This window comes from Condylura cristata, unplaced genomic scaffold (assembly GCF_000260355.1).
Source record: "Condylura cristata isolate star-nosed mole 26May11 unplaced genomic scaffold, ConCri1.0 scaffold00012, whole genome shotgun sequence".
NCBI lineage: Eukaryota > Metazoa > Chordata > Mammalia > Eulipotyphla > Talpidae > Condylura > Condylura cristata.
In genome coordinates, this window is record NW_004567113.1 from 52,578,576 (window position 1) to 52,590,908 (window position 12,333).

The 12,333-nt window shown below is 43.2% G+C and overlaps 1 protein-coding gene across 4 annotated transcripts in view; it reads right to left on the reverse strand.

Moving 5' to 3' along the window:
• Positions 1–462: 462 nt before the first annotated feature.
• The window catches only part of CPEB2 (cytoplasmic polyadenylation element binding protein 2), a 57,109-nt gene continuing 45,238 nt past the window's right edge, over positions 463–12,333 (reverse strand). For all 4 annotated transcript variants that reach the window (XM_004681402.2, XM_004681400.2, XM_004681398.2 and 1 more), the window contains 4 exons: positions 11,597–11,715; positions 10,899–11,013; positions 8,408–8,589; positions 463–4,412 (listed from right to left, as the gene is read on the reverse strand). In XM_004681402.2, the coding sequence (XP_004681459.1) occupies positions 4,185–4,412; positions 8,408–8,589; positions 10,899–11,013; positions 11,597–11,715 (644 nt within the window). In that variant the 3' untranslated portion in view covers positions 463–4,184. The remainder of the gene's footprint in view (positions 4,413–8,407; positions 8,590–10,898; positions 11,014–11,596; positions 11,716–12,333) is intronic.

Below are 12,333 nucleotides of genomic sequence, written 5' to 3' on the forward strand. Positions count from 1 at the left end.
AGACAGAAACTGGGAGGAGAGCACAGTGGACAGTGGAGGAGGACAGTGGTGCAAGATATGGGTGCTCTGGTCCTGGGGAGACTCTGGTGACCACAGCTGAGGGGAGAAAACCTGTATTGTGAGAAAACAAAAAGCATATATTTATAAAATAATTGTTTGTCATTAATAATAATAATAAAAGAGGTGGGAGAACCATTTATCAGTGAGGACTGTCACGCCAAACATGGTGTGGTGCGAGGGGGCTGGGAGCGAGGGCGGGAGAACCATGCAAGGGCCTTCGCGCTGAATCCTGAGAAACGCAGGTCTAGCTGGGTCACCAGGTCCCCCATCTTCAGGCTAGGCTGTGGGGTGCCGGGGCCACACGTGTATTTATGTCACTGTGTGTCTCCTTAAAAGGTCTGATTGGTGGCGATGGCTATTTGATACATTGGAGCTGAAGAATAAGATTCTACAACTATGCCAATAACTTAATAGTTTATTAGTCAGTCAACAATATTACAAATATTTAAAAATTACTTAATATAAATAGTTGGCAGCAAACTATTCCATTACAGAGTTAAATTACCAGTACAACAGACAGACTGGAGATTTAGACACCTGGAAGGTAACAATAAAATAAACGAAAAATATTTTAACAAAAGAATTTAAGCTGAAGGCGTTTACCTAGTGTCCATAAAAGCATGGGTTCTCTTTTTATTTAGAAAAAAATAAAAAACGGCTTTAACACCCCATTAGGAATATAAAATAAAATCAACTGAAAATATTAATTTGCATATCAAAGAACCATTTGTAATTACAATCCAAACACTCCATAAACCACTTGTGCGATTCTATACAGAAACTGGGAATTAGAAACTAGTTGCTTTAATATTACAAAGATTTCAGCTCCAAAAATAATTCAACATAAAATAAACTTTAGCAATTAGTGTCATAAAATTATATATTTCCACATAAAAATACAAAATAATATTAATGACAAGAATATGAAAAATTATTCCAAGTATTTTACTACTATTAAAATAAAATAAAACCCAAAAAAACAAAATAGAAATATGCATGAAAAAAGTCTCTCCTTTTGTTAGCAAAACACTATCCAAAATAACTACAATCATTTACATCAGTACAAAGATTTCTGGATTTAAAAAATAGTTGCAATGACAAAAGGGGTATCTTTTCTGACAGTAAAAAATGACACTGTGGATAAAATCTGCAAAATATGCAATGAAAAAAATAAATTTGCATTAAAAAGGTTTACACTGTTATTTTTATACAAACATTAGAAACAGTATTGCACATCACGACACAGGTCGAGGTTATCAGCCTTCCAAAGTGTGTTGTATTCAAGTTTTGCGGCATCTTTGAGGAGAGGCTCTGTGCAGCCAGATGCGACAGGGAGAAAATGTCAAGTGTTTTCCATACACAAATATATAAATGCTAAATGTTTCCTTCTTAACAAAAAGTGTGGATTTTTAAAGTAGTTTTTTTTTCCTCCACAGTCATACTTTTGGACAGCAATATGAACATTTAGGGAACACAAGTGAAGAAGCTTTGCAAATACAAAAATACAATCAAAATTAATAATTTTCTACAAAAATAGTAAAATAAATATGATCTGTAAATTAAAAAAAAACTTCAATACAGTGTTCAACAGTTAGAAAACATGGATGCAGTACACAAAGGCCGAAGGAAAAAAAGGTGGGGGGAGGTGGAGTGGGGGGTGAACCAAAGATTAGACTGACAAGCTTTAATTGCAACAGAAGTGAAGGTGAGACAAACCTGACACTTCTGTCCTTTATACCCACGGCCAAAATTTCCCTTCACTCCCAATATTTATTTTTGTTTAGGAAGGGAAAGCGATTTTCAACATCTCCAATTATTTTATCATATAATTTACTTTAGTGCTCATTATTTAATACATGAAAAGGCTCTTCAATTTTAAACATTAAGCAGAAATTATGAAAATAAAGTTAAAAAATCTGCGAAATTAAATATCTAAATAATTAACATTGCAAAACTACTGATTTCTTTTCTAAATTCCAAAAATTGAGGTATAGCAAAGGAGATGTCATCAGTCAAAAAAAGTGTGCCATAAAATAGCTGACTGTTGGAAAAATCTCTCACAGAGATATAAAAATAGTGCATAACAAATGTCAAATGGATCAAGGTTGGCAGGGTTAAGGTTAGAAAAGAATACTCCAAAAATCTGGAGGATCATGGTTAAGTAACAAATAGGGAACATCGACAAATAAATTAGTAAAAAGCTCTTCTGAAAACAGCATCAACTTTAAACATTAAAAACTTGAACCACAACCACAATAAAACAGCAGAGTTAGACATGAACCACATATTTTTACAGTACAAAAAGCACACTACAGACAACCAATATCAAGATCAACACTTTGCTCACGTAAGGATTGTCCCAAGGGGTTGCGATAAGGCAACACCCTTGTAATTTTCTCTCTTTAGAGTCAAGAATCTTATTTCTGCATTAAAAAAAATTTTTTTACCATCGTTGGGTGCTTTGCTCAGATTGCAGAGTAACTCTTGCTTTAAAATATAGGGGCTAGCTGCGTTAAAAGTGCTCTAAAGAGAAAAAATACCACTAGCGATACTCTAATAGTGTTCGTTACCAAGAGAAACTCATTAACTAGTGCACGTTTCCATGCCACTTTCTCAAAATAAAATGAAATAAAATAAAATGCAAGCAAAGTTATTACCAAAATTCCTTCATCAAAATTTAAAAAAAGCAATTCTTAACCATTACGAACAACAGTGTCCCATGCAACAGCGAGCCCAGGTTAGACAGAAGACCCCAGTATACACAGGTCAACAGATGATGCGGGAAGCCAGATCTCACCGCTCTCGTCGAATAAATGGAATTATACGCAACTAGCCATCTGTATATTTCCCCATCTCCATTTTGACTTTACTTAGGTTTGCTAAAGTCTCGCATTTGTCTATAAAATTCATTTGTTGGAATAAGGGCTTCTTGTGGGTCCTCCATCGGGTGACCGGTCAGCGGTGTGCTGGCCATCTTTGGTTTCTAAAGGATGTCTTAACCATGAACATCAAAGGGGCTAAAAGCAACTTTCTTGAAAAGTCTAGTATTTTTCTTGTATTCAATCTTTATCTATACTATATCACTGCACATGAATTAGAACCGCACATCACAAAATTGCACAGGGATTACAAATATTACATCCAGTCTGCATAAAATCGAATTCCACTACCGACCAGATCACAAAATGGCTGCACTCTCTAATCTAAAACTAATTTGCATATTGTACACGTGTAGGACAATTTTTTCCACTTGAAGTCACAATAATGCATGCAAGTTTGCTTTTTTAAAAAACAAATTTTATAATTTGTCCATGCTACCTAGATTCAAGAGAGCTTTTTTGAGCATTTGCAATACCTCACCTCTTGTTAGTTAATAATTCTAGTGCATGCATATGGTGTATACAGGTAAGTAAACATGCATTGTTTTCACATTCTAAAACTATGGCCCTTCAGGCCATATTGTGCTGCCTGCATTTATCTGCAATGCAGTGTGTCTCTAACGTTTTCAATCCCGTATTAATAGGTGGCATTTACACATAACACCTATATAGCAGCAAAGCTAATAACAGCTTGTGATTAAAAATGTTTAAAAATAGCTAATAAATCAGATTATCTTGAGGTATTATTTCTTGCAAGTCAAAATGGAGAGCAAAAAAATCAACCCTAATTTTTAGTTTATGTATACACTGAAAATAGCAACAATAAAAATAAGCATTTGTAGCAGACATATTCCATCTTCACTATTATTTTGCTACCTTTGGTAAATTACTGGGGCAGATCTTGAAGTTAAAAACCCACATTTAGAAATAAGTGCACGCTTCACCCACTACATAGCAGCAGACTGTTTGCCCCTACGCAAAACATTCTCTTATCTAATTTTAACTTTACATATAAAAATAACTTGGAGAAAATACAAAAAAACATTTTATTTTAACATGAAAATATCACAAAAATTAGTAAGCCTGAGATGTAGGGTTTTGGTGAAAACAAGAGGCTTGTAGTGTTTGGCTGCTGATAAAGATGCATGTATCGAGAGCTGGGTGAGCGCCGGCGCACTTACTCCTGCAGTCGTCCTCGGACCGGTCAGCCGCGGGCCCCTGTCCTGGGCCGAGGCCGCGGGCTCCTCAGTTCCAGCGGAAGTGGATCTGACGCGGGCGATCAGCGCCTTCCTTCACCAATGGCTTGTGGAACTCCCGCCCTGCACGAGAGTGGATATTTGCCCAACAAAACTCACAGTAATACTGCAGGCAAGTGACATTGGCACAGAAAAAGGGAGCAAATTTTCCACTGCAGCGTGCACCCTGGCATTCATCACACATCTGGTCATCTAGCACGTATGGCTTCACCTCCACCTAGGAAAGGAGACGAAACAGCGGTCACGGGGCTGCCTCGCGGTCAGCGCGGCCAGGGGAGGGCGGCCTGGGCCGCCGGACTCCGACCGAGGAAGTGGCCGCGCCCACGCGGATCAAACAGGGCAACGGAAACAGTGAAGGTTCTGTTCTTACACGGGTCATGCCTTCTGGAGGTTTTGTGCTCGTGTGAGGAAGCTACGTGGTTACACGAGATCTCAGCTCGGTAATGTTATGTTTTCAGCGGGCTAGAAACTGTTTCCAAAGACAGAGGAAACTTAGAAACTACAAAATTCTATTGACTTGCCCAACATCCTGCGGGCTGGTATTTTCGGAGGCGGGTGACTAGGTGTGGGGAAGTGACGGGGCCCCGGGTCGCCGCACACACCTGGCTTATGCCTCCTCGCGGCAGGGGCTTCTCTACGTGGGAGGGCTCTGCCAGGCGGCCCGAAAAGCAGAGCCTGCCCGCGCTGCCCTGCCGAGCCTAGTGCACGTCTAGGAAAGTCAAGTCCACCACGAAGGCTGATGCAGCAGATGGCCTCCGACGCAGTCAGCTCTGCCCGCGACCCTCCCAAAGCTCGCTTTCCGTAACCGCAAAAGGGCAGGAGCAGTAGATGCCTCCTGGGCAGAAGGCTCGGGTTTGCAGGCAGAACATCTAAGGCGGGGTCTGGCACCTGGCGAGAGGTGACGCCGGCAAAGCCTGGCTTTCCTGCGGCTGAGTGGGCAGCATGAGGCGGTCTAAGCTCTTCTCAGTGTCCGAGTGTGGCTGAGTGTGGCCAGGCGGAGCTAAAGAGCTAATGGTGGGCTCTGTCCCCCCCTCCACCTGCTGGAGCACCCTCATGAGCAGAGCATGGCTACAGAGATCCTTCACGCTGTCACGAGAGCAGAAGTGTTTTCTGCAGCATTATTTGAAGTAACCAACCAACTGGAAATAAACAAGGTCGATGGCAATGAAACCTGAGCAATACATGTAGGAAGGCAGCAGGTAAAGTCATGTTGCTCGTACCTGTAGTTACTGTTTGGGGCCAGGATAAACATTTTATGTGTATCAGACACTTTGCTTTCCTTAACTGTCTGGATCTTTCACCTGTTTTTCTGCTAGAGTTCTAAAATTAATTTGTAAGTATTTTGTAAGTTAAGGACTGTTAGGCTTTTCCCACTGGCTACTGATTTTGAAAACACACTTTGACACTTTCTAAATTCTTCTGCTCAATCTCAAAGTCTTCCTTTGTGGAGTCTCTCTTGATTGCCAGCCTCTGGTTCCGATTCATTGTCTTCATTACGCCTATGATGACCAAAGAGCATCGATAGGGTCAAACAGGACAGCCCGGCAGAGAACGACCACCTTCACTCCCTGGGCCAGCTCACCCGTTCACACATGCTTTCTGGGTGTCTTTTTCAGGGTTACTTCTTGTACTTCTGTCTTTACCATAAGCTGTTCAGCAAATTACTAATGATTTGTGTGCTACTTCCTTCACTTCCATAAGACGTCACAAAATGGTGGGTGCTTGGCGTTACCTAATAAAAAACTGTTGAATAAATCTTTGCAAATGTAATTTTTTCATTAATTTGCAATTTTAAATTCTAGATGATTATTGTATGAGTTTAAATTACTTAAACTCAGATTTCAAAGATGAAAAACTAGATGTCAAACTTAAGACTCAGTATAACCAATATCCAATTTTAGTAATTATGTGTACATGTGAAAGGGAGTTTCATCATTTCTTCACCTATCATTTTTCATTCTGATGTCTTTCACTTTAAGAGATCCTATCTTAATATGTGGTCGTCTGGATTAGTAACAAAATAATTATACAAACTGAAGTGTAGCACAATCCACTTCAATACCTATTAGAATGACAATGAATTATATTATTCATGTAAAAAATTACAAATGCTACAGAATTACACATTTGTGCAGATTGTTTCCAGGTGATGAGATAAAATATACCTCACCATGTTCATGAACACAACAGGAAGAACAATTCAAACCTCTCCAAATGAATGTCCTATGTATCGTTGGGTTAGCTGATATAAATTGAAATGAATGTTTATGGTTTATTAACTGTATTCATAGTAGAGATGAAAGGTATAAAGTTTTAGTGATATAACTTTGTGTGTACGCAATAGCAGTGATGGTTCCAACTCTTGGAAGTAAAGTGCAAAAATACACCTTGGCGGCATAATTGAAAAAACCGAAGTTTTTCTCTTGGGTATGCCAACACCTTCCATAAGGCACAGTCTTCTCCGCTCACGGGCCCTGCATCTGAGCGGCTCTTGAAGCCAAACAATGGCTCCTTCTCTAGTGGTGTGGAAACAGGTGTGATGAGGCAAAGCTCCTTTTCTTCTGCTTCCACTATCAGACGTCTTCAGTTACACACACACCAACGAAGCGGCACTGTGAGCACACCGCTGCCCTTCCTGGGTGAGGCTGCCTCAGCTCTGCAATCTGACTCGCTCCGGGCTTTAGAAACTCCTGCACTGGCATGTCTAGAACCAGGCACAGCGTCTCTGGGGGTGGACCCCAGAGGTGCAGATTTTGTGTGTCCCCTGGTGAATTCCACGTGCAGCTGAGGTTGAAAACCGCTGGGTTACAGGAATCCTGAGGTTCAAACCAATCCAAAAAAGTGTGTGTGCCGGTATGAACAAAAGTGAAGCTCCTTTCTCGTGGACACTTCCTTTTTCCCTTTTGCGACATCTGAAGCCGAGAGGCACTGCAGGCCGGAGCTGGGCTGTGCTCCTGCTCTGCGTGGGAAGGCGTGGGACACTGATGACGGCCCTCTGCAGTCCTGCTCTAGTCAACTGGTATTACTGAACCAGCTCCCCTTTCTCCCATAATGTCTTTTATTGTACAAACTGTTTCAGAAATAAGCTTTAAGAAACTGTCATACTGGGAAAACAAGAAGTTGCTTAAATTATATCTGCTATCTGGATATCAAAAAGCAATTTACCTCATGTTCATAATTATCTCATGTGAAGATGTAAACATGTTTGTTGTAGGATACTGCTTAGCAATATAGAGAAATACTCACAGATCTGTAAGTGAGCCATTAAATTCTGAGTACTCCTTCCCTTTATTTTAATAACCAAGCCTAGGAAATCTCCAGTTGAATGACTTTCTCCTTCACAGGCCTGCCTGAAAGGTCTTGATGGGCTGACGTTTGTATTTTTAAAGATTTATTTATTCATGCATACCAAAACTGGAGTGTAGGCCAGAGGTATGGGGGTGAGAGGATTCACCCCCTGCAGACAGGGGGCAGACAGGAGAGGTCTGCCGTGCCTGAGTGTCGCTCCCTGGCCAGGGATGGAACTCCTGCTGCGGCAGCTGGAGACAGCCTCATAGTGCTTCGGCTTAACCCACTGTTCCACCAGGGAGGCCCATAATGGGATGACTCAAGAATGCTACTGAAGAGTAAATGTTTTGAAGTTTGGGGCAATTACTTTATATATTATTTATTTGTATAGTTATTACTGTGTTTGTGGAAATACATGGTGTATTTTTATTTTAGATTTTACTGACAAGAAGAACACCTACAAGGCATTTACTCAGTGTCAAGCTCTGTTCTCAGTCATTCTACACATGTGACTTGATTTAACCATCAAAATGACCACGCGAGAGATACTAACATTGCTTGCCATTTCATACACGGGAAGAAGCACACAGGGTTGGCGAGCTGGGCACCACAGAGAAAATGGTGCCAGCGGCAGTCTAGGCAATCTGGCCCCAAAGCACAGGCTGCTAAAACAAGCTGTGCCTCTGAGATTAGAACGCTCTGAAGAGCATGTTGGCTGACCAAACGTTTGATATGCTTTGAAATGGCACTGTTTTTACGTTATATCTGAATTTAAAGTACATTTAAGAATTTTACATTTCAAGGATACTTTGATGTAATACTTGTGAAGGGCGTATACAAAAATGACTAGTACTGGGGTTCGGTATTAGCCTCACAGGAGGCAAGTTGGGGCTCAGCGCGTCACTCGGGCTCTACGTGACTTACTCGCTTGTCAATGTCGCCGTGCTGAAGCTGAACAAACCGTGCGCTGATGGCTGCAATGTAGCTCTGCTGATTGGAGAAAGCAACTCGACCAGCACCTTTTGGGTATTTCAGCTCAGGGTCTGTATCGATTCCTGCATAGCAAACTCCACCGTAGAGACGGTCCATGATCATAGCGAGTTCCACTGCAAGCGAAGAGAAGTTCATATCAAACGTGAGACAAGACAGTCAATCGACAATTTTAAGAGTGTCTCGAAGCGAAAGGGATGGAGGCCCACGTTCTTTTCTAACTCAGTGATCCCATCTGCTCTCATGACAAGGGTATCCCACATCGTCAGTCCCCCAATGGATGGGTCATCTGATCCAGCGTCACTTGTCCTCCACTAGAAATACACCTCTTAACCCTATTTCTCCTCCGTGGCTGCTTCCCTTCTCTACCCCTCTGAAGCCAAATTGCTAGCACTTTTTCAGCACTCAACTGTCCTCTGCTCATTCTCTGTCAGTCCTCTAGGCCAGACTGCCATTTTCACCCTGACTCCACTGAACTGGTTATGTCAAGGTCACACTTCCCATTGCCAAGTCTGACTGCCCACCCACCGGGAGCAGTATTGAACACAGTTAATCTCTTCCTTCTCCTTGGCATCCTTTCTCCACCTGACTTCCAGAAGACACGGTGTGTTAACCCTGCCCTACCTCAAAGTCATTCCTTCTCAGTCTTCCCTGCTGTTTCCTCCTCAGCTTTTAAGTTTCAGTGTCCATCCTGGGCCTTCTCTTATTTGATGACTGCAGACACTGTTTCACAGCTTTAAGAACCAGCTTTCTGGTTCTTATCTCCACACTGGGCTTCTCCTTAGACTCCAGGCTCATTTCTACAAGCAGCCCACTAGACAACTCACGCTGTTGTCTACCAGACACTGCAGCACTCAGGTGTTCAAAACGGCCCTATCTTCCTCCATCCCATTCGGAATGCCCAGGGAGTTTCAGCCGACGCAGTTAGTAAGCAATAGAAGAGAAGAAGTTTGTTCAGTCAAGGCGCTTGGCTTCATCCTTCCACTGCCCCATGCTGCAAGTTGCAATCCAGTGAGCTTGGTTTTCAGGACATATCTACAATCCAATCTCTTTATCTTCCCATTGTTGCCAACCTGTCCCACAGTATCATTATTTCTCACCTGGATTACAAAACAGCCTTATTTCTTGGCTTTTGTTCCCCCGTCTCCCACCCAGCATCATTTGTTTTCAGATAGCAGCTAAAGTGGATAGATCTTTGAAAACCATTAGGTACCGGCCGTTTATCATAAACTGAATGGAGCCCCAAACCTTTCCAAACCAAGAGCAGTCTTCGCTCCAACCTACACCTTCTCCAATATTCCTCATCTCTGGAAAAGTACCTAGTGGCTTCACACTGACCACCTCTCTACTCCTCTACCTGTGACACCTGTTTTCTTGGCTCCTTCATTACACCTGTCATCCAAGCCACAAATACCTGTCTCCTGCTGCATGGCAGGTCCATAAACTACTCGACCCATTCCCACCCTCAGCCCAACTCCCCTGTCAGGAGGCATGAGTTAAACTGGTCTTTCAAACATGCAAATGTGATCGTTTCTTCCTTTGCTTAAAATGGTGCAGCTGATTTTCCCTTTCTGTGAGGATAATACCCAACTGGCTTGGCAGCCTCGTACGAGCTAACCCCTGTTTCCCGTCTCTCCTCCCTCACTCCTTCCACTTCAGGCTGGCCTCTTCAGGCTGCATCACTTCTCCACGTGCTCTGCTTTCTTCCCGGAGCAGCTCTGAATGTGCAAGTCCCTTAGTTGAGCACACGCCTCACAGCCTCCCACTCTCCTCCTTCCTGCGCCATCTTTGGCATGTCGCCAAACACCTGTGTCTCTAAAGTATCAGATGATGTCACATTCCCCGCAATGTCTGGCCTGTCCCTCCCATCAGTCTGCGTAGCAGTTCTGTTCTCCAAGTGCTCACATGTGTGCACGACTCTCCAACGTGCCCCACACTGGGAAAGCATGCCTCAGGGTGCAGACGCTGTGCATGGCACGGTGTGGGCTATCACGCTCAGAGCCGACACCCGATGATCTCTGGTTCCTGGCTATTGGTGAAGAGCAATCGATCACTCACCTGAAGTGCTATTAAAAAAAAAAATCCTATCTTTCTTCTTCGGATACCAGAATCAACCCACTTAAAACAGACCCCAAATTTCACAAGAAGATTGTCTTGGGTAAGAAGCCGGGGCTCTGAGTGGCTTCTTCGCAGAGTTTGCCTGCAGCCAGCCAATGGCAGCAAGAGACGTGTCCGTTTCTCCACTGTCTTGGCCTCGGGGACGGCTCTCAGACTTCCTCTCGGCATCTGTGTTTAGCAGCTGTGGGGCACGCGGAAGGTGCCCCTCACCTGCCCAATGGTGTCATGTACACAGCAGCCACTGCATGTTGACTTAACTATTTCATATTTAAATTAATTTTTTAAAAGTAAAATTTAATCTACTCACCAGCCCTTAGTGGCCTAGGGACACCTCCAACAAAGATTGTTTTCCGAGGATCCAAAGGCTGGGAACCATCCATCACAAAGTCGCTGTCACTTAAGTTCCAGGGGCGGATCTGCACCTGCGGGAACAGGTACGTCTGCACGGCCGTCCCCACTGGGGGGGAAACAGCATTCCTTTCACCGGTCAACATTTGTGATCGTCTCATTGAGAAATTACTGTTTTTTTAAAGCAGCCGTTATAAATTATCTGAATAAAAAACGCTGAACTCAAAAGCAGCTTAATGTATGCTATCATTAAGGCAGACCCCAGAGCAGGAGAAAAATTCTACACGCCAGACATCGGACAAGGGGCTGACATGCAAAACCTACAAGGAACTCATCCAGAGACACACTACGGTCAGAGGCCCTCCCTGGTGGCGCAGTGGGTGAAGACGCAGCACTACGAGGCTGTCCACAGCCACTGCAGCACGAGTTCCATTTCCCAGCTGGGAGCTGACCCGCCTGGGTGGCGGCCCTCTCCTGACCCGCCCCTGCTCCCCTCAGCAGTGGACTTCGTCAATCTGCCTGTTCTGCTCCCCGCTCTGTCTCTGGTGAAGCCTCTCACTGGCCCTGCACCTCCAGCCTGTATCTCAGTTCTTATATGAATAAATAAATATTAAAAAAAAAAATAAAGGACAGAAGACCAGAGAATCATTCACTTACTGGTTTGTCCTTGATGGTAGGGCTGGAAACACACAGATAGAGTTTTCCATCTTCTTCGATACAAGCATCGATTAGTGCCTGAACTGAGCTCTCTTCTTGAAAGAGAAGGAATGCATAGCCTGTAATAACCATTAAAAATGAGGCCCTGTGTCAGTTAAGTGATTTAACTCCAGATTCCATCACTGCTTAGAAAATTCATGCTTTAAGAAAAAACGATCAACTAAAATCATTAAACTTTCTAGGGATAAGCATGACATCCAATAGAATACACACATGGGCAGTAAAAATTTAGCTACTTCACACACACACACACACACACACACACACACGGAGAGAGCTGAGAGAGGAAGCCTCACCATCAAGTACTGTGCTAGTTATATTTCCACATGAAATGGATTCTCACACTTGAGTCTTACAACTTGTCGATTAAACATTGTTCCCATTTTATGGAAGCAAAGAATGAGTTATTAAATGCTTAGATTACTCGCCCAAATCAGCGCTGGATGAGAATTTCAAACTTTGGTTAGTTCAAGGACTCCCGTGTCCTCTACTTCCCACAGTGAAGTGTCTTGAAGAATCTGGCAGGGCTGAGTCAGTCAAGCAGATTAAGAGCTGAGGTTTTCTCCAAATGCTCCCACGGTATGACAAATTCTAGGGCAAGCTTTTGGACTACAGCATGCTGGGAAGGGCCCAGACACTTCCATCCTTGAGGGGACCCTGCTGTTAACCTGACACGC